The sequence below is a fragment of the Bos grunniens genome, chromosome 20 (assembly GCF_055505025.1).
Source record: "Bos grunniens cultivar Pamir isolate PY7600 chromosome 20, Bosgru_T2T1.0, whole genome shotgun sequence".
Lineage (NCBI taxonomy): Eukaryota > Metazoa > Chordata > Mammalia > Artiodactyla > Bovidae > Bos > Bos grunniens.
Window position 1 is genome coordinate 70,347,139 of NC_141184.1, and position 26,189 is coordinate 70,373,327.

Genomic DNA, 26,189 nt, shown 5'->3' on the forward strand with positions numbered 1-26,189 from the left:
TTACTTTTACTCCTTGCCCTTGGTAGATTAACTCAGAGTTTGCTCATCTGCCACTAAGCAGAAATGCATTTGTAAAACATAGGGTTGTGCTGTGGGAAAGGGGAAGGGTGTTTGTAATCAGATCTCCACCCATCTCCCCTAGTCCCACTCAATCTGCATGTAAAATGGAATCAGATTGGGAACTTTAGAGGCCTGAACACTGAAAAGTTCATAATATCTAAAATAACAATAGTACCAAAGAGTACCTGTTAGGAAGGTGAACAAAATTCTCATTTCCCCCACAATGACTCCTGTAAAGTTGCTTTGACATATCAAACTCTTTCTCCCTCCAAAAAAAGTTTTGTTTGTTTGCTTATTTTGGTTTGCATGTGTGTGTTTGTGTGTGCACATGCATGTGTGCAAGAGTACATGCACCCCTACACAAATATGCAGGGTTGCCTTGTTAATCACATACAGCTAATCTTTGGCTGAAGATGCTACCTATCCTACGGGTTGCTATGAGGAGTAACTAGCCTAACATGTAATGGGAATAGTACAGTTCACCTATGAGGTGAGAACCCACAGCTGGCCAGTTCTGTAGGCAGCCTCCTTTCCTCTGACCCTCTATTTTCACTTGAGGGGGCCTCGTTAACAGAAGCACACCTGCTTGGTGCCCATCCTTCACCCCCACCCCAGCATGGGACAGCCTAACCTAAGGGATTAGCTGGGAAACAGGGACGTAGCCGACTCTGCCCTTCCTTCTCTTTGCTCCGCCTGGACACAGGAAGGACACACGGTACACCCTCCACACAGCAGGATTATAGGCAGGCCCACGTGGTGGGGGGTCTGGGGAGATCCACCATGGTCCAGCTGGGCAGTGAGGACCAGGAGAGCCTGCCTGAATATAGCTATCATATTCGTAAGTTCATTCAACTCTCACACCTATGCCATGGTCTCTGTCAATCTTATCAGTGACACAGTTGATAAATTGATTTCTAACGGTCTGCCTCATGAGTCCAAGGCCATTAACCTTAGTGCAAAGTTTACAAAGTACCCACTACCACCAATAACACCACCATGATACTGTGGTTACAGCCCAACAGACACTTGGCTTCACGAGAGACAGCACTTCTGTGCGAAGAAAGAGATGCTACCTTGCCCAAGACAGGGCTCCCAGCTGGAAGAAGGGAGTGAACACTGCTCTCTGACCCAAAGCTGGGCACCACAGTCCTCCTGAATCAGGGTTATAATTTTCCAGACCTTTCAAAACCCTGATAATGCTGATTTCTTTATAATGGTGTTAAAACTAATAAAGAAGCGTATCCAGAAGGTGTCACAGTCCCCCAACAGCTCCATGGCGCAGCAAAAAGCACAACAAATGTCAAACCACACAGTCAGGACTTTGCTTCTCAGTATACATTCCTACAATAACAAAACACTGTCTTTAGTAAATTTGAAAGACTAATATCAGCAAAATGTATTTAAACAGACCACGCAGAATTGCAAGTTCCAAGAGAAGGCCGGAGCGGCTGGCTATGTCCTGGGGGTGTCCCAACACCTTTAGCCAAGCTCCTGGCTTCCCAGGATCACCTGGGCCAGTGACTCACCTCCACAGGTCTCCTGTATTCGTACCACATCACCAATCTGCAGGGAGAGTTGGGAGGTCCCGCTCCCTTGGAAGTTGTATATGGCTGTGAAATGAAAGAGAGGACCAGTGAGACCTCTGGATACCAAGAATCTCTGCACCTTCCTTTCTTGACTTTATCTGATGCCCATGAAGCCCTCATGGGCTGAACAAAACCAGCGTACAAACCACCTCTTGCCACAGGAATGCAGGCCCAGTCTGGCTCCCAAAGGCCTCTGCTCATTAGTCAAACACAGCCTCTCCCTTGCCAGGCTCTGCGTCCCAGCCTGGTGATAGGAATGGTGTTTATGTCATCTCCCGTGCTTGATTTTCCACGGTTCCATGCTCTGCCATCCCCTTGTTCCATTCTCACAGCAATCCTGTGAGGTGTAAACTGTGATCCCATTTTGCACATGAGGAAATGGAGGTGCTGAGAGGTTAAACAATTTGGCCAAAGTCATTAGGTTAAGAAGTGACAGGAAAATCAGTATCTAACATCTCTATTTTCAGCTGCTATCATGGGCTACTTGCTGCTCCCGTTACTCCATCCCTGGTGACAGCAGCCTAAAATACCAGTCTTTCCTCCACTCAAAGACCACCCAGTCCTCACTGTCTAAGAAAGCTGTATCTTTCTCCTACCCAGCTCTAGACAACCTGTGTTCCTCTATCTTAAAATGCCTGTTTCTTGGCCTTTCCCAAAGCTTATCTTTCAGACAAGTCGTTTTCTCCATGAGGCCCTCCTTGACTTCTCCAAGCCGCACTAACCACCCATCCTCATCTCCTAATAGTTGGTAGGATTCTTATGAGTACTTAACATTCAAGAGTGTACTCTGATTTCCCATTTACACTGCCAGTTTCTGGGGAGCAGCAGTTGGCTATGAAAATACCCAGAGTCCCCCCTGTGCTATCAGAGGCCTCTGCTAATCCCCGGGAATGTAAGATTACACTCTATCATTACAGTGCCTCGCCCTTGCTCAGCGTAACTTAAGTGAGGATCAGGCCACAACCTTAACGTAGAGATGAAGCTTGTTCAAGGAATACCCAACTTGGGAGGTCTTCAGGAAGCGAACACAGTGATATTTGATTTGACACATGAATCAACACACATGTGGTTTGATTTAAGGAAAGACCCTCAGGAGGATGGATGATTTGAACCTACAAGGTTGTCCTCATTCATACAGGCAGCAGGTATTCAGTGTCTACAGTATGCCAGTATGATCTTGCTCTTTTGGTGAAAACACAAATAAATATAAGGTTATAAAAAATGACACGTGATGGAAGAGACAAATACGGCCACCTGGTAGGTGACTTTCCAGGTGATACAGTTGGTAAAGAACCCACCTGCCAATGCAGGAGATGCAAGAATCACAGTTTCGATCCCTGGGTTGGGAAGATCCCCTGGAGTAGGAAATGGCAACCCATTCCAGTATTCTTGTCTGGAAAATTCCAGGGGTAGAGGAGCCTGGTGGGCTACAGTCCATGGAACCATGGGTTGCAAAGAGTTGGACACATCTGAGCACACCACACACACATGAGAGAGAATAACGGGGGGGGCATCAACTTTTCCTGGGATAGTGAAGGTTACTCCCTGAGCTGATTATAGATGGAGGAGTCAAACGAGTCAGCTATGGGGACAACGAGCGGAAGGGCATTTCAAGAAGAGGAAACGGTGTGTTCAAAGGCCCTGAGTGAGGAAGATACCTGGCACAGAGAGCATAAGGGAAACTGCCATGTGTGGAGTATGCTGAGAGAGGAGGGAGAGATGCAGACAGGCTGGAGAGGCAAGAATCGGGTCACGCAGGACTTCCTGAGGAGTTTAGGCTTTATTCCAAGACAACAGGAAACTGAATAGATTTTACTCAGCTACTTGATAATAGATTTATTCAGATACAGTTTGTCCACTTAAAGTATGTAACTCAAAGATTTACTCACAAGTTGTGAAACCATCACTAAGATTAATTTTAGAACATTCTCAACACCTCAAAAGGTTCCCCCAGCCACAAGTAGCCACTCATCTACTCTGTCTCTGTAGATTTGTCCATTCTAGACATTTCATATAATATATGGTCTTTTGCAACTGGCTGCTTCTGCTTAGCACAAGGTTTTAAAGATTCATCCATGTTATAGCAACTCTCATTACTTCATTCATTTTTGCTGCTGAATAATACCCCATTGTATAGAGACATCTGAGGATGGAAGGCTGAAAGGGAGTGATGTAATTCCATAACACCGACTATCACTCTGGCTTCCATGTAGAGAGTGGATAGAGAGAGGCAGAGTGGATGTGAGGAAGCCCATGAACAGACCCTTGCTTTGTCTTTCTAATCCCAGAGGTCTCTGGACCAAGGAGAGACAATGCTGTTGAGCCATGTGACAAAACAGAAGACCGACGGAACTGAATGAGGAGAATCCTGAGTCCTCTTGGCAGTCTTACCATTGACTCAGTCCATTCCCTCTCCCTTTGGCCCTCAGTCTCTCCTTACCTGTCAACAAATTGCATTCAAAAACTACCTCTTAGAGCCAAATCAGCAAAATACGGTGAGGCAGGGAACTGCAAGAACAGGTGCTTGCAATGAAAAATCTGGCAAAAATGGTCAGAACCAACTTTATCAGAACCCTGAAAAACAGTCAGGAGTTTACAGCAACCAGGCAAATGCTTACTCAAGAAAAAGGAAGCTGAAACCTGGTAATGTCTTGTAGCAATTTACCTTATCCTTATCCCATTCTCTTTTCCCCATCTTTTGTTGTGGCAGTCTTGAAGATGGTATTCTATGTTCATGGTGTGGATTCCCAAGGCTGGAGGGACCAGAGCAGACCTTGTCCCAAGAAATTGTAGTTGTTTATTTTGATCTGTCTGTAGGCTTCCTGAAGGACTAAAGCCTCGAGTTTGCCTTTATTTCCCTGATTTGGGACTATCCTAAGGCGGAGATTCAGATGACACCACCCTTATGGCAGAAAGTGAAGAGGAACTAAAGAGCCTCTTGATGAAAGTGAAAGAGGAGAGTGAAAAAGTTGGCTTAAAGCTCAACATTCAGAAAACAAAGATCATGGCATCTGGTCCCATCACTTCATGGGAAATAGATGGGGAAACAGTGGAAACAGTGTCAGACTTTATTTTTTGGGGCTCCAAAATCACTTCAGATGGTGACTGCAGCCATGAAATTAAAAGATGCTTACTCCTCGGAAGGAAAGTTATGACCAACCTAGATAGCATATTCAAAAGCAGAGACATTACTTTACCAACAAAGGTCCGTCTAGTCAAGGCTATGGTTTTTCCTGTGGTCATGTATGGATGTGAGAGTTGGACTGTGAAGAAAGCTGAGCACTGAAGAATTGGTGCTTTTGAACTGTGGTGTTGGAGAAGACTCTTGAGAGTCCCTTGGACTGCAAGGAGATACAACCAGTCCATTCTAAGGGAGATCAGCCCTGGGTGTTCATTGGAAGGAATGATGCTAAAGCTAAAACTCCAATAGTTTGGGCCACTCATGCCAAGAGTTGACTCATTGGAAAAGACCCTGATGCTGGGAGGGATTGGGGGCAGGAGGAGAAGGGGACGACAGAGGATGAGATGGCTGGATGGCATCACCAACTCGATGGACGTGAGTCTGAATGAACTCTGGGAGTTGGTGATGGATAGGGAGGCCTGGTGTGCTGGAATTCATGGGGTTGCAAAGAGTCGGACACGACTAAGTGACTGAACTGAACTGAAGGTGGAGATGCAGCCATGCAAAGGGGATTAATCAAAAACATTAATTCAAAAGAACTACCTGCTGCTGTACAGGGCAAAGAATATAAGCTGGGACAAATGATAATCCTACCTCTAAGCCCGGGAGGAAAGGCTTAGAATTGAAATGCTTTGGAGAATAAGAGCTTTGAAGAGTACCATATATCACTAGGGATCTAGAAGACCATGTAGAGTTGGACACATGTTGAGAAAGGGTCTGAGAAAGCCCACATCTCAGCTCTGGTTGACTGTCAAGCTCCATGCAGGCAGGAAATGCAGGCTAAGGCAAAGTTGTAACTGGGCTGGCTAAGTGTTGAAGGTATGTCCAAACACCCACACACAGCTGCAAAGAGTAGATTGTTTTCTCTCAATTCCGGGCATTTAGAGACTTCTGTGACCACATGCAACAAACAACACGGTCAACAAAATGCTTTAGAAAAGTCACTAATCAAACCAACTGCTACAATCTGTATGAAGGAGTGACACCAAGCCCTGGTAAGGAGGGAGACTCTGACGTCCAAGCTAGCACATCATGATATTCAAGATATCCAGTTTTCAACACAAAATTTTGAGGATTGTAAGAAACAAGAAAGTACAGTCCATCACAGAGAAAAAAAGGAAATTAATAAAAACTGTCCTGAAGAAGGATAGACAATGGACTTAGGAGACAAAGACTTTCAATCAATTATTTTAAATATGCTCAAGGAGCTAAAGAAAACTGTGGACAAGGAACTAAAGGAAACCAGAAAAATAATGTCTCCAAAAATGGAGAATATTGTTAAAGAGAGACAAATTATAAAAAGGAATCAAATAAAATAAATCCTTTGCCCAAAATGAAACTTGAGAGGACTCTCAGGGGATTCAGAGTTCTCTTCTCCTGCATAAAGATGCCCTGTTTCTCCATTTGCCTCCATACTTGGCCTGACTTCGAGCCCTGCCCCCAAACAGGCTGTTGGCATTTGGACGCTACAGCTTGCTGATGCCCTAACTCTGCAGATTCCCCGCTTCCTGAAGCCTCCAGCCCAAGGTCTGGCTGACGACACACCTGACATGGGGCTGGGCAGGGCCACAGAGGTAAGAGGTTTCTAACAGAGGAAAACCATCCACAATGCGTTTACCTCTGGAGCACTAGTAAAGTAGGCCTGTCCATCAGACATTTGAAGTTCAGAGCAAGGCTCTTATTTTGTTCCCAGACTGTAGCCTTCCCATCTTTCCTTAGGACTCTCTTCCTCCAACTCTGCCCAGCTCTGTCAGGTGAGAGGCTTAAGAAGGTATCTTGGACAGATCTTGAAACCTGATATTCAACGTGAAGGTCTGTATTCATCCCAAAGACTCACATTATAAGAAAATGAAAGTAACTGACATTGCCATTTAATTTATAAATGTATTTCTGCCTTTGCATGAGGACCTCTGTTCTCAAGGCTCCATTTGGGGAAAAGAAGACATTACTTGTCGACAAAGGAAGTGGCTTTGCATACCAATACCCAATTCTGTTAAGTTTTCTAAATGACTAACAGGAAACTTTGAACCAGAATGCCACCCTTTGCTGAAGTTTTATTGCTTATCTATGAATCTCATTTGAGTTGTTTCTGACCAGTGTCAGAACAGGTCATCTATTTCACCACTCCTGCAGGTCTAACCACTCTCAAGTTCTGAGTGAGTGATGGAAAAGGCAGAAAAACAGGAGGAACCTACAGGAATAAATAAGAAGTAAAAATCACTGAAGTCATAGCCCTCCCCACTCTGGCCTTGTCCATCCATGAAAGATAAACAAGTGGTGAAAAGATTTCCATAGACACCTATCTCAGCTTCCCCTTTTTGATGAAGTTTCTGTGCCTAGGAGAATATTGGTACAACCCAACAAAGGATTTGACCTTTCCCTGTATTACAATACTATACTCAGCAGCTAAGGCAGCAGCTGGTTACTGACGAGCCTAACGAGACCAAACTACTCATGGCTGAGGATCAAAGGGGTATTTCGAGCACTAGGGCCATCTAAGGTCAGCGAACCCAATGAGGATATTCATGCTGGAAATCCTAGATTGTCAAGCCAGGGGGAGCAGCTACTTTAAGACAGGTGGGACTTCCAACAACCCTGGAAATCAAATCCACCTTTTAGCTACAGATGGCTGCTCATCAGGGGCCTAAATCAAGAGATTAAGGAAAAAGTAAACATATACTGTTACAGCATGTAGTTCACATAAATGGACAGAGAGGGGTCTCTGTGCTTCCTACAGTGTTAGGAGATAAGTACAATATTTCGCTTGGATTTATAGATGAGGAAACTGAAGTAGAGAGAGAGTAAACAACTTATTCTTTCATCTCTAACTAGTAAGTTGCTGTTGTTTAGTTGCTAGATCATGTCCGACTCTTTCACAACCCCATCAACTGTAGCCCACCAGGCTCCTATGTCCATGGGATTTTCCAGGCAAGAATACTGGAATGAGTTGCCAGTTCCTTCTTTAGGTGAGTTTCCCGACCCAGGGATCAAACCTGTGTCTCCTGCATTGGCAGGCGAATTCTTTACGACTGAGTCACCAAGGAAGCCCAACTAATAAGTTAAACAGAATTACCCAGAAATCTGGACTGTTTCCACTTCATATACAGCTTGGCCCCTCCCCTCACAATGGTGCTTACTTACACGTTACGTACCAAGCACATGGTATTTTTCAACAAATATTCACTCAATACCTACTGCATGCCAGAGACTGCTCTGGCTATTTGGGTTACAGTGACAAATAAGACAGACAAAATTCCTTATGTATTACTTGTATTAGCTCATTTAATCTTCACAGTAACCCTTCAATGTACTACCCTCCATGTAACATATGAGAAACTGAAAAAAAGATTAAGGAACTTGCCCATGGCCACACAACTAGAAAACGGAGTCAAACCCAGACTGGAATCTAAAGTCTTTCCTTTCCTGACTACCCCAGTGCCAATATCACAGTTTATTGTGTGTGTATGAGTACATATGTCTATGTGTGTATATCTATAAACATAGATATACATATATATGTGTGTGTGTGTATGTGTGTGTGTGTGTGTATACACACTAGACTTGTTAATTTCCTGTCTTCTTCAACCTCAGCCAGGGTGGAGACTGAGCCTGTCTGGTGGCCAGTGAATTCCCAGTGCTGAGAACAGCATCTGACTCACAATTGAAGTTCAATCAATATTTACTGAACTTTAATAAATACTTGTTGAACTGAAGGAATACACTCATGCAGGGAAGGTATGTCTCGTCTCCTAAGTCTTTTCTTGCATTTCTTGACATTATTTAATGAGTTGCTGAGCCAGCTGGATTGCCAATTTTGATGGCAGCCATTGACTGCCCTGTGACCCTTCAGGATGGATTTGTACCTCATCACGACCCTGCCACTTGCAGACAGGTTTGAAAACAAAAGCTTCAGCAAACACCAGTTGTCAATAGAGTTTGTATAAGCAGCCGTGTAAGGGAACACAAACAGTATTGGTGAAAAAGAATGTAACTGCCTGAAGCTCATTTCTCTAGTCTCTGATCTGGGCTTTCAAGGGTCTCCATTCCAGGAAGAAATAGAACCAGCAGACAAGTCCACTTTGGATTCAAAAGAAACACACACTTTTATTAAAATATACAAGTAGTTTGCCTGGAGTCTCTGGGCAAGGTGTTGGTAGCCTCAACACCAAGGCAACAACCTGACGTTGCATCAGGAGGGTGAATGCGATGACCCAGCAGAAGCTCCCAGCAGCAAGGCCAGAGCTCAAACCTGGTGCAAGTTGGCAGTGGGTGAGGCAGAAGAATCACAGCCAGAGGGAATCAAGGAGAAGATGTCTTCCTCCGATCAGGAGAGGACAAGAATCACAACCTCTGTGAACACTTCTAGGTATCAGACTTCTCCAATGACTTGACCCACAGTCACCCATTTAATCCTCTCACAATTCTCATGGTGGGTACAATTATTAGCATCTCTATTTTACAGATGAGGACACTGAGGTAGTGTAAGATGAAGTGAACAGCCCAGGGTGACCCAGATGGAAAGGAGATGAGCCAGGATTTCAGCCCAGGTGGGCTGTCTTCAGAACACACAGCCTCAACCGTTACACCGCACTGCCTCTGGCTAAAGGATGTGTATTTGGTACCTACTCTCTGTCAGATGCTTTAGGACCCCTACTGGATCCTCCTAAAACCTTACAGGTTGCCATTGGTGAGCCAGGGTGACATACTCAGCCAACAAGAAGAAAGTAAATTCCCAGGAGTTCTCTAAGCAGTGACTCTCAACTGGGGACAAATGTGGGGAAGGGAACACTTGTCAATGCTGGACTCATGCTTGGCTGTCACAATCCTGGGGGTGGGGGAGGCAGGCATGGGGAGTGGGGGAGCTCCTAGCATCTAGCTGGTGGAGGTCAGGGACGCTGCCAAATATCCCACAGTGCACAAGACAGCCCCATATCAAGAATGATCTGGCCCCAAATATCAATAGTGTCAAGGCTGATGAGTTCTGCAAAACATCATGCTGGGATTCACTCTCCTTTTCCCAGTGCCCCCAGTAGAGGTATATGCACACACCATGCACACACTGTCTCACAGTGTTCTGTGTTCACATACTCACATACCAGAGACGGAAGAGAGGCTTTATGATGAAACCAAGGGCTGATTTCTCAGTCCCCAAGCTTCAATGCGGGAGTGTGGTACACTGCTGGGCTCTGCAGAAGGTTAGAGGGGGTGATAGAGGGTGAAGCCTGCTATCCTGGAGACTTTGGGAAATCTAGTTCAAGAGATAAAATGAACACACAAGAAATAAGAGGCTATCTTTAAAAAAAAAAAAAAGAAAAGAAAAAGGCGGGGTGGCTAAACTGTGGAGATCCAACCAGTCCATCCTAAAGGAAATCAGTCCTGAATATTCATTTGAAGGACTGATGCTAAAGATGAAACTCCAATACTCTAAGATGCTAAGAACTGACTCCTTAGAAAAGACCCTGATGCTGGGAAAGATTGAAGGTAGGAGGAGAAGGGGACGACAGAGGATGAGATGGCTGGAAGGCATCACCGACTCCATGGACATGAGTTTCAGCAAGCTCCAGAAGTTGGTGATGGACAGGGAGGCCTGGCGTGCTGCAGTCCATGGGGTCTTAAAGAGTGGGACACAACTGAGTGACTGAACTGAACTGAAGCTGTGGAGCATGGCAGCCGCGGTCTCTCAGGAGAGAGAGATCAAGAGAGGCCCATGAAGGAAGTGAGACTGGAGGGAGAGGAAAGGGCAGGGGGAGAGCAAGGGGGAGAATTGGAATGAGAGCCCTGGGGAGGAAGTTGGGGAGGTAAGGCCCCAAGGGCAAGGAAAAGAGAAGGCAAATCAGCTTGACGGGTGCAGAGTTCAAGTGAGTCCTGAGGTGAGAACTGTGGGGCTTGGTGCAGGGATCCAGGTATTTAGAGGAGAGCTCAAGAACGCCTCAGTTGTGTGCTCTCTCACAGGACTCAGCCTCCGGACAGGAAAGGAGCTGGGGGTAAGGGCAGGAGGGGACACTTCATCTGAGCCTTATGAGGCTACTAGAAAGTGTAAAACCTTCAACCTCTACTCCCTCTTCATCCCCCACCTTCTGCCCTCCCATTTGCTTACCATTCATCCAGTCAACAACTCTTCTGTGCTAGGCCTTGTGTGCTGGAGAAGAACAAGAAACACAGCACTGCTGCCGTGGTGTTCACATTCCAAGGAGGAGCCAGACAATTCTACGCAAGGCCACAGTGAAACCTGACGGGACGATGGCAGGAGCCACAGTGACCTGAAGCAAGGGGTGTCCCATCTCCAACCTGAGAGATGGGGCATTAGTACTAGTAACATTGTTTTATGCTGCCTCAAGCAAAAAGGAGAGACTACTACTAGCTCATTACCTTGCTGAGAGAAGAGACTGATTTTCAGCTCTGCACTCCCATACTCAGCCCAGGACCATAACTTAGCATAGATTTATTGGACTTCAGTGATCTGAATAGACTATAAAAATAGTTTTCTTAATCTTGACCACTCCCAGATCTAAGAATTCACACTTTGGGCAGGGTGCCTTGGCTGTGTCTATTGTGCCTAGTTACTGAGTACATTTTACCAGGGTCTATAACTGGCTTCCATGAATGGGCCTTACTACTACTGCTACTGTTAAGTCACTTCAGTCGTGTCCGACTCTGTGCAGCCCCACAGACGGCAGCCCACCAGGCTCCCCCATCCCTGGGATTCTCCAGGCAAGAACACTGGAGTGGGTTGCCATTTCCTTGAATGGGCCTTAATGAAACGGTAATGCAAAAGTGGACGTGTGCATGTTTTTGTAGGAAGAGGATTTAGAGCTTCCACTGGATTCCCAAGGGTCCCACGTCACAGTATCAATAAGACTCTCTGATCTACCATGTTTGTGCTAGTACCAGATGGAATCTGGTTCCATCAAGAACCAGAGGGAATCGAGGTTGACCTCCAACAGAGCTCAGCCCTCAAACAATAAGCCGCCCAGGGTGGGAAATAATGCAGTCACATAAAACTAAAAGGCAAGGTGAAAAATGATTTCAGGACACCAGAAGACATTTCTTCCAGGGATGAGGTGTAAGAAAACTGCTGGAAAGAGGTTGCATTTCAGTAAGAGTTTGAAGCTCTCTGCTCTTCAATTTCCTCATCTTTGAAATGAAGATAAAAGGACTCATCTCTCAGCATGGCTGTGAGGGTTCAACATGACACCACAGAGCTTCACAAATAGACCGGATTGAAAAAAGTTGAGGCAATGTTATTATTTATGGCAATATCGATGACAACTTAGACCAGGGGATTAACTAAGGAAGTCCTGTGTGCAATTCCATTCTTCCAGCTGCTCAGACCAAAAACAATAGTGTCACCCCTGATTACTCCCTTTCTCTCATACCTACATCCAATCCATGAGGAAAACCCCATGTGCTCGACCTACAATACACACACAGCCAAGCACATCTCATCTCCTCCCCTGCTATATCCCTGGGTGCCCCCCACCACCATCTCTTTCCTAGATTATTATAGTAACTGCTGTGCTGGCCTCCCTGGTCCCACATTTAATTCCTATCTACTAACCATAAAATGTCTACAATAATCCTTTTAAAATAAGACAGACAGTGGTTGCCAAGGGGGAGGGGTGGGACGGGGATAGGCTGGGAGTTTGGGGTTAGTAGATACAAACTGTTATATGTAGAATGGATAAACAACAAGGACCTACTGTACAGCATGGGGAGCTCTATTCAATACCCTGTGATAAATCATATTCATTGGAAGGACTAATGCTGAAGCAGAAGCTCCAAAACCTTGGCCACCTGATGCTAAGAGCTAACTTATTGGAAAAGACCCTGATGCTGGGAAAGATTGATGCTGAAAAGAAGGCAGGAGGAGAAGGGGATGATAGAGGATGAGATGCTTGGATGGCAACACCGACTCAATGGACATGAGTTTGAGCAAGCTTCGGGAGATGGTGAAGGACAGGGAAGCCTGTGCTGCAGTCCATGGGATCACAAAGAGTCAGACACAACTTAGCGACTGAACGACAAGTGTGTGTGTGTGTGTATGTGTGTGTGTGTGTATAACTGAGTCACTTTGCTGTACAGCAGAAATTAACACAACATGTAAATCAACTATACTTCAATTAAAAATTAAATTAAAAAAAAGACAAAACATACTGCAATTCTTCTCAAATCTTTCAGTGCCCTATCCCCTTCCATTTAGACTAAAAGCCAAAGTCTTAGAACATGTGCCAGGCATTTCTCAATACAACCTCTGCTCAGAGCACTCATTTCTGACCACTCTGCCCCTGGCCTCCACACCGGCCTCCCACACATCAGCGAGGTTTCCTTGGCTGTTTATTCTACCTGGAACACTCTCTCTTGAGACAGCTCCCTTACTGCCACCACCAGGCAGGCGAGCAGCAAAATCCCGCTTCCCCGCCAAGTCATCCAGGTCTTGTTGGCACCAGGCTTGCACCTCGCTGCAGCCTAGCACACCAGTCACGGTCTCTGAAACCTGACATTGCTAGCACTTAATCCATCCCAGCAGATGCCTGCTCAGCACGGGCTCTGTTCACACCCTGTGCTGGATGCTGAGGCACCTAAGCAAGTCACACTGCCCACCTAGGTCCTCTTCAGCATCCTGGTTTAGGCTTTGACCCAAGGAGTTCTGTTTTATCAGGGCATTCTGAGTGCCCTGGGGCAATGTCTGGAGCGGGGTTTGGAAAGGTGCAGACACTGTCAGTCACACCCACCACCTGCACAGTGTCTTTAAATCAAGGCCGAAGCTGACGGTGCCCTAGTGGGGTCAGAGGAGCAGGACATGGATGACTTTTTTCCAAGAGAACTAGAAACCAAGTGAGACTTCAGAGGCTGACAAACTCAGCCTGGCTGTTTTCTAACTCACATCAATTAAAGCAAGTGGAAAGAAAGGAGACAGTGCCTATTAAAGGGAACATTTGTGGTGCTTCCACAGCCTTCTGGAGTTGGTTGGCAATAAGCATTAGCATTCCCCATTTGCAGAACATTTGCCACAGAACACAGACTGTAGCCCCCATGTGTAATTGGCCATTAAATTAAAGGCCTATAAACCTAAAAACAAAACACACACACAAACCCAAAAAGAAGTCCAAAGGTCCAGAAATTAGCAGAATATTATGGTGACTACATCACCTGTCTCAAAATTCAGCAGTAATATAAGAATGCTGAACTCAGGGGGAAGCAAAGCTTAGCAAACACATTCTGTCAAGGCTCATTCAAACACAAACATTATGGTGGGGGCAAGACGGCCACTAACAAATGCAGTTCCCATAAACCTCGGGATTAGGACAATCTCCATAAACGGACTCAAACAGTCAGCCCAGCAGGCACTCTTCAACAATCCCAAACTGCTGGAGCATCAGAAAGGAGGAGGACCAGGCACCTAAGAATTGGTGGCAGGAAGGAATTAGATTTCCATCCATGTGTTTTTATTGCACCAGACTAACTTCTGGAGACAAATCGAAAGGTACAGTTTGCTTCCACAGCAAAAATAGGATTCCTCTAAGCATTTCCTTTACAATGTTTTCCCCCATTGCTCCTCAGGGGCCTTCTGAGACCACCCAGTTTAAGATTCCCTCCTTCCAATATTCTCATTCATGAGACAGGCTCTTTTCTTCAGAATAGCACATATCATAATTTACAGTGATATACTTATTGATTTTCCCACAAGGTGCCTTTAGTCTTCCCACTAGACTATAAGCTCCAAAAGGGTAGCAAACATCCTGGCCAAATTCTAGGAATTTCACTATCTAGCCATAGGAAATGTCCAATAAATATTTAAGAAATAAATCAAGTAGGAAGGAGTGAATGAGTGAACAAATTGATGGTCTCTGTTTCTGCTCTTTTACTCTTAACTCTGGCAATAAGAGCAGTAATAGCGGTCCCTCTGTAGTGGAGTTCTCCCCTGGTGTGTTTGGAATCCATGTTTGACTCAGGACTCCTATGCAAAGAATATGTCCCCACTCACAACTCCTGCCAGCCCCGTCCCATAGCCAGAGCATACTGGGAAAGGCAGAGGCAGCATCTTGATCAGAGTGGGGCTCATTCTTAGCTTGGCAATGACCTCTGACTTGGGGTGGCCTTTCTGAAAAAGAAATCATCAATCCAATCAGACCTTTTCTCTCAAGACCGAAGAAATGAACACAGAGAGGAGATTCAGAAGGTACCAGGACACACTAGGTTGAGGTGGGCGGCCTGCTGGGGCCATCAGGCTGGGGCCATCTACTGGTCTCAGAATATCAAAGTCAGGAAGGTGAGGAGAGAACAGAAAACTGAGCTCATAGGTTTAGAGCAGCTGGGAAGCCATAATAAGACAGGCAGAATTTCCCAGGGCCCCGCAGTCCAGCTCCTTCTTGAGGACTGCTGCTTATGTTTCCTGGGTTTGTTTGATTTCCCTTGATACTTAAAACACACTACTTTCCTCATACACACATACACACCACACACCTATTAACTGAACACGTTTGAGTGAATTTTGTTCCTTCTAGTGAGAGTGTGTGCTGCAGGGACACAAGCTCCCATTGCCCACTCGGCACCTGTCCGTTTCACTCTGGACCACCCCTGTCCAGGGAACAGCATCACCTGCATCCTAGCCCAGAGAGATCTTTCGAACTCATCTGTATTTCCCAATCAAGATGCAAAAGAGATCCCATCTCAACTCTGGAAGATCCTGCCATGGTTTGTTATACCACTCCCCACCAAACCAATGATACGTTAGACTCCTAGTCCCCAGCACCTCAGAATGAAACCTTACTCAGAGATACTCTTTTCAGAGGTAATACAGTTAAAATAGGTCATTAGGGTGGGCCCTCATCCTAACGGGACTTCTCTGGTGGCTCAGATGGTAAAGAATCTGCCTGCAGTGTGGAAGACCTGGGTTCAATCCCTGGGTTGAGAAGATCCCCTGGAGAAGGAAATGACAACCCACTCCAGTATTCTTGCCTGGAGAATTCCATGGACAGAGGAGCCTGGCGGGCTATAGTCCATGAAGTTGTAAAGAGCTGGACACGACTGAGTGACTAACACTCACCCTAATCTAACTGGTGTTCTGATTAAAAGGGAAACTTTGGAAGGAGACACACACACACAGGAAGAATGCCATATAGAGACAGACGCAGAGCCTGAGGTAAAAGGCATGGGGCACCAAAGACTGTCAGTGAACCACCTGAAGCTAGGCAAGAGACCTGGAACAGACTGTCCCTCATAGCTCTCTGAAGGAGCCAAGCAGTACTGCCCACCACCACACGTAGATAAGTATGCAACCGTAACTAGAGATGACCTGTGCAGAGAGGAGGCTTCTGAGCATAACTGAAGTACCCACACAGATCCACCCAGCAGGCCCAGCTTCAGGGTAAACAAACCTTTTTCTGCACTCACCTTCCGAGAGCCCCCGCCCTGAAGCCTTCTTTTGCCGTCCCTAAACAGCACACTGCAGACCACAGGTCACCTGTTAAGGAGCCACCCGTTGCCCTCACTAGTGCTGCAAATCCACATGTTGAAGTCCCGTATTTGGATCAGGTCTGTACAGATGTGATTAGGAAGCTGTTAGCATGGGGCCCTAATCCAACATGACTGGCATCCTTTGAAGAAGATGGCTCACACACGTGGTGAGCATGCACAGAGAGATGACTGTGTGAGGACAAAGCAATGAGAAAGCAGTTGGCTGCTTGCCTAGGAGGCCTCAGGAGAAGCCAACCTCCTAGCACCTTGGACTTGGAATTCCAGCCTCCAGAACTGTGAGAAAATAATTTCTGTTGTTTAAGCCACCCAGTCAGTACCTTTTTGTTATGGCTGCCTGAAAAAACAAATCTATCATCCCTAATACCCTCATTTCCCTCCTTGTTTAGGTACACTGGATTTTTAGCTGGGTGCATGACTGCTTACATTGAAGACTGCATTTCCAGGTTCCCTTGTGGCTAGGTTCAGTCATGTGATTAGGTTTTAGCCAATAGGATACAAGAGGAAGTGTCAAGTGGGCCTTCAAGCAAGCGGCCTTAATGCAAAGGGTCATGCCCTTCATGTTCCCTTCAGTCCTCTTGCTGCCTGGAAGATGGACCTGAGCTCAAGAAGCCAGTTTGGTGCAAAAGGCAGAAGCCTTGCCAAGGAAGCAGGGCAGGAAACAGGATGAGCTATTCTACCACTTCTTCAGGGACTATTTCTGGACTTTCTATATGATAGAGGAATAACCTTTTATTTTGGAGAGTTTCTGTCATCCATAGGAATTTGTTACTCTTTTTCACCTCCTTTTCTGTCCTCTGTCCTCTCTTCCAAGGATAAAGCTGTCATCAATGACAAAAGTCTCAGGCAGAGAGGATTAAGACAGTACAGGCCAAAAGGAAATGTTAATTATATGTGGAACTCCTGCAGGATTAACCAGTCAGTCAGTCAGTAGACAGGAAAATTGTCACCCACTGCTGTTCCATTCTGTGTCCAACCCCTGCCCCCCTCCAAGTGGTTAAATTATCTTCCTACAGGTGGCATACCTGCTCAGAACCTCCACTGCTCACACAATGAAGCCCAAACTTATGAGCTTGGTACTCAAAGGCCTTCACAATCAGGCTGCAATCTACCTCTCCAACTTTTTGTTTTTTCACTACAATCATTCACTAAAATCAAAGAGGACTATTTATTGTTTGACCTAAATGCCAACACCTTCCAACCTCCTGCCTTTGTCTATAACATTTCTCCTTCCAGTTTCCCTCCTAGTGTTGTACAGAGGGCCTGGTGTCTGAAGACAACTGAATCTAATGCCCAGCCCAAGTACTTCCAAGTTATGTGAACTCTGGAAGTCTTTGCCTATAAAATGAGAATACTACACTGTCTCACATAGGTGTTTGGAAGCCAGACAAAGATATTGCATGAGAATGGGTCTTCTACTATACTTACTGTTATAAGGCATGACTGTCCTGAACCTGGCGTAAGGGTGATTACCCTGTGTCTCTCTTGGCTCAGCAACTATTAGCCCCTTGACCTCAGCTGCTAACTTTCATTGCCCAGTGTCATTACTAAGTGATTTTTCAGGTCCTACCTCTATTCAATCCTCACAATAGTCTCAAGAGATCCATATTATGCCTACTATAGATGAGTAAACAGGGCCAGATTTGAACTCACAGCGCAAGCTTCTAATCTTACACAAAACTCCCCAAGGGCAGAGGCTATGTCTTTTCTTATGTTATAGCTACACTATCTCGTCTGTGGCAAGTCTACCCAAGTGTCCTCTCTGGAACTGTAAAGGATCACCCTTTAAAGCTCCATCAAGGAAGTACAAGGAACCTGGCCAGGGATCTACATGAGGCTCACTCTGGGTGCCCACCACACAGTAAGCTGAGAAAGCAGCCAAGAGGTTCTGGTATGAAGCTGCCCCCAGAAAAATCAGCTCCCCAGACAAACAGACACCAGCAGCCCTCGTCAGCTGGGCCGGAGGAAAGAGAAACTGAATGGGAAAGCAAAGCTCAGGAGCTCCTGTGTTCGACCGGCTGAGACTCCAGAGATGTTCTGACGACTCCCTAACCCTTACGTGGCTCTAGCTCTTCATCTTCCTTCAAGCCCCACACTCATTATCTCAGATGCTCTTCAGAAAAGAATGCCTTGAAATAGAAATGTATTAATATCTAGACTTACAGTGAGGAAACTATAGCACAGACGTCTGCAAAAATGATGCTTTCAGAAGCAGAACTCAGACTCCTTACTCCCAGGCCACTGTTCTTTCTGCTGGGTGACTCCAGTCCCCTGTCTCCTCACAACCCAAAGCCACAAAGCCTTGCTTCTTCATTCCATCTACCTGGAGTCTGCAGAGGAGGGCTGGAGAGTACCCTTCTTACCTCTGCCGTTCAACGGCAGAGAGAAAAAGGTCCTCTGATAAACAGACGCCTACCAAGTGTTCACTGGCCCTCTTAAAGGTCATACGTCCTCTGACCCCCACCCCAAATAGAATTTTCATAGGTAGGTGTGAACAATGTCAGATATCCCATCAGAAGAAGCCTCTGGGCCTACAGCCTAACAGTTTCTAGTCTCTGAGCACACAGGTGGGGTTTCCTCTGCTAGGGAGGGTGAGACCCTACTCCATCCTGTAGGCCCCTCCCAGCCTGTGATGACATGTCCTGAATTGGGCTCCCAAGCAGAGAATAAAGTCTAAAAACAAGCATTGATAAAATTTAATGAGGATCTGTACAACTCATTCTAGGCACTTTATGTGGGTTAATTCATCTCCTTCGACAACCCTGAGCAGCAGGTGCCGTTATTGCTCCCATTACACAGACAAGGAAACTGAAGCCTGGAGAGAGTACATAAGTTGTCTAGCTCAGAAGGCTGGGAAGCATTGGAAGCTGGAGTCCAAGAGCAGAAACCAGAGTCCATTCTCTTCACCCTGCAGCACAGTGCCCACCCGGCAGGAGCGCACTGCAGCCCTTCAGCCAGAGGGTGGGACTCTCCCACCACCTCAGGCTCCCTAACTAACTGCCCTAGTTCCCCTGGGCCACCAGTGCCCGTCCCTCGTATACCACCCAGGCACCTTCGCTCTTCTGTCCACCAGTCTCCCTCTCCACTGGCTTCAGCACATAGCTCATGTCCCTCCTCTGAGCAGAAGCCCTCTGTGGCTCCCCACTGCCTAAATGGAAAAAGTCCCACCTTCTTAGCATAGCATTCCTTCCAAAATATGGCTGCAGCTTAACTTTGTGCACCCTCCCCTTCAATGCACCCTCCCCTCAAGGCGAAAGGAGCTACCACTTTTTTTCTCTGGATATGCTCTTGTTTTCCTGGATATTCCCTTCATGTCCAGCTTTCATCTCCTAGACTGCATTGGTCCCTCCACCTGTAAGGGTCTGCTCCATTTATCAGTCCCCATCTTCCCCTGAGAAGGGATTCAGCCTGATAACCCGAGCAAGAAGGGCCAGAGTTACAGAAGCTTTAAAGTTGAAAAGTTAGTGAATCTAGTTCAACGTAGGTGGAGAAATTGAGCCCCCTTCAGGGCATGGATTAGTATTTGTTCTCTGGCTGGGGACCATTCACCTTTAAACACTCCACAGCGCCTGGAGCCTAGTAAATGAATGACTAACTGGTGAGCCCTCCAGGACAGTGCTTCTCCAGCAGCGGCCCTGGGATTCCCAGCATCTAATCACTCTTGGCCTTGGGTCCTCCAACATCTGACCTGTTCAGTTCTCATCTCTGAGGGCGGTATCTGGTGTCTGCCTGTGTAGCAAGCCACAGAGAGGTTTTAAAATTCACACTTATCTGAAAACCACATTGAATCTATGGGGATTGCACCACGGGTGCCATTTAGTAGAAAGAGTCCTAGTACCTGAAGCTTCCCTTCCCCCAGTCACCACTTCCGCCCCTGAGCTTGAGGCAGAGGCCTCTGGGAGCTTAGATGGCTGAAGCTGATGAGGCGGCTTCTTGGATGTCCCCGTATAACCTGGTGCGAGACTTTCTCCCCCAGAGACTGTCTGGGGCTGAGTGGAGGGTCTTGCCCTCCAGCCCTACACCCCAAGGATGCTCTGCCAAACAAGGGGGTCATCTGACCCAGGAGGAACAGGCAGGGGAAGCAGGCAGATGCGTGTTGCTTAGGGCAAGGGTGGCGGGAGGGATGTGGGGTCAGGCAAGGCCCAGCCAAGAGAGAGAACGATGCTCGATGCTCCCTCTAAGAGGCCAAGTCTCCAGAAAGGGTGAGGGAATCCCTGCAAAGCTAGGAGCCTGACACAGAGGCAGGTGGCTCCGAGCTCTGCTGGAACCCATCTAGGAAATGCATAGACACTTGGAGAAAGAGGGCAGCCCTGTGGCAGTGGGCAGCCAGGAGAGGGAGTGGGCAGGGTGTGGCCTGCTGGGTGAGGTGCCCACCTTCCTCTCCCCCTGCCTCCCTTTTCCTATCCTGCTGGCCACACAGCAGCAGAGGGAGCCCTCTGAGCTTGAGTGGGCGCTCGCGGCCTGTGTCCACACCGCTGGCTCCCCAGCACCTTCCTGGGCGGCTCTCTGGCCACCTGCCCTTCTCCTGCCGAGATCCCGAGGCCCAGTCTTACCCACTCCATGTCGCTCCTTGTCAGTTTTGCGCCAGGGGGCCATGGCTCGGCTGGGACCTGCAGGCACCTCCTGTCGTCCTCTGGGGAAGCAGCCAGGGGTGGCTGGGCGCGCTGCTGAGCCCCACTTCCTTCCTCTTTTCAAACTCCCTCTCGGCCCGCCCTCCCCTCCTCAGGGCGCCAGCTCCTCCTCCCCCATCCCTTTGGGCAGGGGCACAGTAGAAGCTTAGTGGCTAGAAGTCCAGAAGTCCTCCACAAAGCTTAGGGGCCACCCCCCGCTTGCCTCCTCCCCAGGCAATCTAGCAGTGGCCGAGCAGGTACCTGAGGTCACTCAGGCCATCACCACAAGTGCAGGAAGTTCCCCGGTAACTAAGTCTAGTGATTAAACCCAGCTCCCTCCCACCTTCCCAGGTGGCTCTAGTGGTAAAGAACCTGAGTGCAATTGTGCAGTAGTTTGAGAATTCTTTGGCATTGCCTTTCTTTGGGATTGGAATGAAAACTGACCTTTCCCAGTCCTGTGGCCACTGCTGAGTTTTCCAAACTTGCTGGCATATTGAATGCAGCACTTTCACAGCATCATCTTTTAGGATCTGAAATAGCTCAACTGGAATTCCATCACCTCTACTAGCTTTGCTCGTAGTGATGCTTCTTAAGGCCCACTTGACTTCTCATTCCAGCATGTCTGGCTCTAGGTGAGTGATCATACCATTGTGGTTTTCTGGGTCATGAAGATCTTTTTTTGTATAGTTCTTCTGTGTATTCTTGCCACCTCTTCTTAATACCTTCTACTTCTGTTAGGTCCATACCATTTCTGTCCTTTATTGTGCCCATCTTTGCATGAATGTTCCTTTGGTACCTATAATTTTCTTGAAGAGACCCCTAGCCTTCCCCATTCTTTTGCATTGATTGCAATGATCAAATGCATTCCTCCATTTCTTTGCATTGATCGCTGAGGAAGGCTTTCTTATCTCTTCTTGCTATTCTTTGGAACTCTGCATTCAAATGGGTATATATCTTTACTTTTCTCCTTTGCCTTTCACTTCTCTTCTATTCACAGCTATCTGTAAGGCTTCCTCAGACAACCATTTTGCCTTTTTGCATTTCTTTTCCTTGAGGATGGTCTTGATCCCTGTCTCCTGTACAAGGTCATGAACCTCCATCCATAGTTCTTCAGGCACTCTGTCTATCAGATCTAATCCCTTGAATCTATTTGTCACTTCCTTTATCCTTTTGGTGCCATGACCCATTAGGAAATCTGATAAAAGCTCAGGAAACTCTCCTCTGAAAATATACAAGCACAGAACTTATCAACAATGCCAGGAGGTCCAGGGTGTTCTAACAGCCAGCAACAGTGGGCCCTGGGAAGTGAGTCCTAGACTTAGACTAATGGAGACACTTCTCAGAAATACTAGGATAGATTCTATCAAGAAGCAAAAATTTCTCTTTGATCCACAGTGATAAGATTGAATTAAAGTCTCCCTGAATTTCCTTTCTTTATTCATAACTCTCACTACCCCTTTCTGCCTTGCACTAGAGAGTCAATAAGACAGATTAGGCAATATCACAGCTGACAGACAGCTACGGCAAACTATTAATTTCATTTTATCTAAAGTTATTTCCTTTTCAGTTTTTTAGCAGCACAAATTGGGTAGTATTTTCTATAGAGAGCAGTGAGTCAGTCAGGATTCCACCAGGGAAATAGAATCAGTAGGATGTATATGTTGTCTTGATTGAATGATTGATTGCAAGGAATTGGCTTGTGTGAGTGTGGAGCTGGCAAGGTAAGCCTGAAATTCAGAGGACCGACCTCCAAGAAGTGTCAGCTGAAACTCTCAGGTAGGAGCTGTAGTTGCTATCCAGGGAGAATTTCTTCTTCATTCAAGGAAAGTGTAGTCAAGGACTTTGAACTGATTCATTCCCGCCTACTCAGATTGTTGAGGATAATCTCCTTCACTTAAAATCAACTGGTTGTAGATGTTAATTACATCCACAAAATACTTCCACAACACCTGGACTGATGTTTGGTTGAATGATTAGGGTCTATAGTTTCATCAAGTTGATTCATAAAACTAGCCATCATAGTAGTATTACAAATTGGACTCAACATCAGAAATTGGCAAACTTTTGGTATAAAAAATCAGATAGTAAATATTGCAGTCATTTCAGGCCAAGATGAAAAATCAAGGATATTATGTAGGGACATCCCCAACAAGAGAGAAAAAAGCTTCCACAATTTAAAAATGCAAAATCTGACATTAGTAATTGAGTCCATTCTTTTGTGACACAGGTCTAGTAATGAGAAAAATAAATTCGTGGGTTAGATCACATTTCACTCCATTAGAGTTCAAAGTTAGTGATGGACTGCAACTCTTCGCTAATGGTGATCTATAATGATATTTTACATTTCATCATTGAAAATGCTTCCCACAGGTGGTATGTAGTAAAGAATTAATTTTGCCCCAAATGTGGTCTGATATTTGTCCTCAGGTACTGGGAAGTGATCTCTTGGAATGTCATGGTTAGCCAGGGGAACTGGGGTTACATGGGGCAATTTAAAAATATGACTTAGGGTCTAAGTTGACCATTTCAGGAAGACCAACAATGTGATATGTAAGTGGGGCTTTGGGCCACATGGTGTCAGTTGCCCTGCAGGCTGAGATCAACCACAGGGGCAATCATGGGGAAAAGTCTTACCTACATGGTAGAGCCCCAAGAAAATCTCTGGACACCAAGGTTTGGATGAGCTTTGCTCACTGGCAACATTCTACACATATTGTCACACGTTGATGCAGTGAAAGTAAAGCATCCTGACTCCATGTGGAAGGGCAACAAAAATGTCTAATACTTCCCTGGACTCTGCTCTATGTATATCTCCCCTTGGCTGAATTAACTCTCCATCCTTTACCAACAACAAATGGTAACTGAACGTAACAATTTCAGGGAGTTCTGCAAGTCCTGTTAGTGAATTATTGACCCTGAAGGTAGTTTTGGGAACTCTTCCAAACTTGCAATTGGTGTGAGAAGTGAGGATGGTCTTGTATGAATTGTGTGGTCTTTAAATTTTATAGCTGGCTAACTCTCGAAGTTGGCTGAAACTCTCAAAGGAAAGTACTGCCAAACACTGATATCAATCCCTGTACATAATCTTTTATTAAGCATTTTTATTGCTCAGAAGGCATTTATAAAATTATATTAAATATTCTCTTGATGTCTGCCTTTTAGCACACCATTTATCATATTGCTAGATATGGAATTGCTGAATGGAAACCCTTCAATTGCACAGTTAAATGAATTTGAGATTTAAAAATTACTTTTATACTTGTATTAAGGTCTGAAAACATTGCTAGAACTGTAGTTTGAGACTGGAAAATATGTTCATTAAAATTTTTGAAGGAATGGTGATCTCACTTTCTGTTTTAATTTTTGACATCACAGCAAGTTTTATATACTGCTTCATGTTTCTTGTGATTTAAATATTGTCATCAAAATGATTTTATCACAAGGTTCTGCATATAATCATTGTTTTGCTCTGTCATTTTGGTTGAATCCATTAAGAAACATTATGAAGTCTGCAGCAAAAGCTAATTTTCCAAGTCATCTGATGTTCAGTAATAGTGGTTGAGGGCTGTTCCTAAGAAAAATTTCCATCGCCATCCTGAGCTCAAAAACTCACAGATGACTTACTACTGTTAAGCCATCAAACTGCTATGTAGGTTATAGGACAAGTAAGAATGTTCATCTTCTATTTTTGACAAAAGTTCATAAAACAGACAATAATTAAGTCCAGAAGAGATAATGATCACATTTGTCACAAGTTGTTCAATAATGCACAATATTCAACTATTTTCTACAAAGTACCTTCTGATGAATATTATAATCAATTAGTAAAGGTTTTAAACACTTCATGTTTTCACAAGCTTCGTAAATTTGTCCAAAAAGCCTTTTCCTATTCATTAACAGCTATAAACACATCTTCAGTTCAGTTCAGTCGCTCAGTCATGTCCGACTCTTCACGACCCCATGAATCGCAGCACGCCAGGCCTCCCTGTCCATCACCAATTCCTAGAGTTCATTCAGACTCACGTCCATCGAGTCAGTGATGCCATCCAGCCATCTCATCCTCTGTCATCCCCTTCTCCTCCTGCCCCCAATCCCTCCCAGCATCAGAGTCTTTTCCAATGAGTCAACTCTTCGCATGAGGTGGCCAAAGTACTGGAGTTTCAGCTTTAGCATCATTCCTTCCAAAGAAATCCCAGGGCTGATCTCCTTCAGAATGGACTGGTTGGATCTCCTTGCAGTCCAAGGGACTCTCAAGAATCTTCTCCAACACCTCAGTTCAAAAGCATCAATTCTTCAGCACTCAGCCTTCTTCACAGTCCAACTCTCACATCCATACATGACCACAGGAAAAACCATAGCCTTGACTAGACGGACCTTTGTTGGCAAAGTAATGTCTCTGCTTTTGAATATGCTATCTAGGTTTGGAACACATCTTAGCAGATTCTATTTCAGGCGGCATTTAGTGTTTCCTCCTTTTTATTGAAAATATTTTTGACCACAATTTTTCCACACAGATTATTCACAGAAGCTTACTCTTCATTCACTTCAACCTCAACATGAGGACTTGACAAATAAACAACTGTGCAGTACTGGTCAACTTATCAAGAGCCAAGGAAAACTGTTAGAGATCATTTGCCATGGTTTGAAACTGATTATTGATATTGCTCCCAAAGTTATCAACTCTTCAAACAGCTGTCACCAAAAGGCTAATAGCCTTAAACTATTTTATTTTCTCTAGACACATTTCATCTGTTACCACAACCAAAACTAATTTAATCAACTCACCATCAATAAATGTCTTTCCTTGTGTGGTTAATAAATGAGTCACCTGGACACTTACATTGGTTACAGTCTCATTTTCATTCTTCATTTTGAATGGAGAAATTGTGCTATTATGAGACATTCTGGTTTAAATTTTTTAATTTTTCTGGCTACTCCTTTTTTGCAGCTGAGAATGTTGTGATGAGGGCTTACTCTGTTATGCCATGTTCTTCTAGCACAGTTGCAGTGTCACTATACAGCAAAGCCAATGCTTTCCTGTCCAATTCTTTAACAAAATAATCCACACTCCACTGTGACTTAGAAGCATGACATTTGGATCCTACTCTTCTCTTCTTTTTTTGGTTCAGTTTGGTTGGTTTTGACATGATGGTTACTGTGCTGGTAAATAAAATACAACAGTGTTTCTGTAAAGCGATACCCTTGGCACTTCAAACAGTGGCATGATAACCACATCCCTGAGGTCAGCAGGCTGCTGAACAGCACTGCAAGGCAATG

At 45.5% G+C, this 26,189-nt stretch overlaps 1 protein-coding gene across 3 annotated transcripts in view; it reads right to left on the bottom strand.

Annotated features, from left to right (window-relative positions):
• Window positions 1-21,040, bottom strand: part of DOCK2 (dedicator of cytokinesis 2) — a 458,684-nt gene extending 437,644 nt beyond the window's left edge. The window contains exons 1-2 of one of the 3 annotated variants that reach the window (XM_086362249.1): window positions 20,856-21,036; window positions 1,587-1,670 (exon numbers count right to left, since the gene is read on the bottom strand). In XM_086362249.1, the coding sequence (XP_086218375.1) occupies window positions 1,587-1,670; window positions 20,856-20,898 (127 nt within the window). In that variant the 5' untranslated portion in view covers window positions 20,899-21,036. Of the gene's footprint in view, window positions 1-1,586; window positions 1,671-20,855 lie in introns of all 3 variants that reach the window. The other 2 variants (XM_086362251.1, XM_086362252.1) reach the window with 2 other exon arrangements.
• Window positions 21,041-26,189: the final 5,149 nt, after the last annotated feature.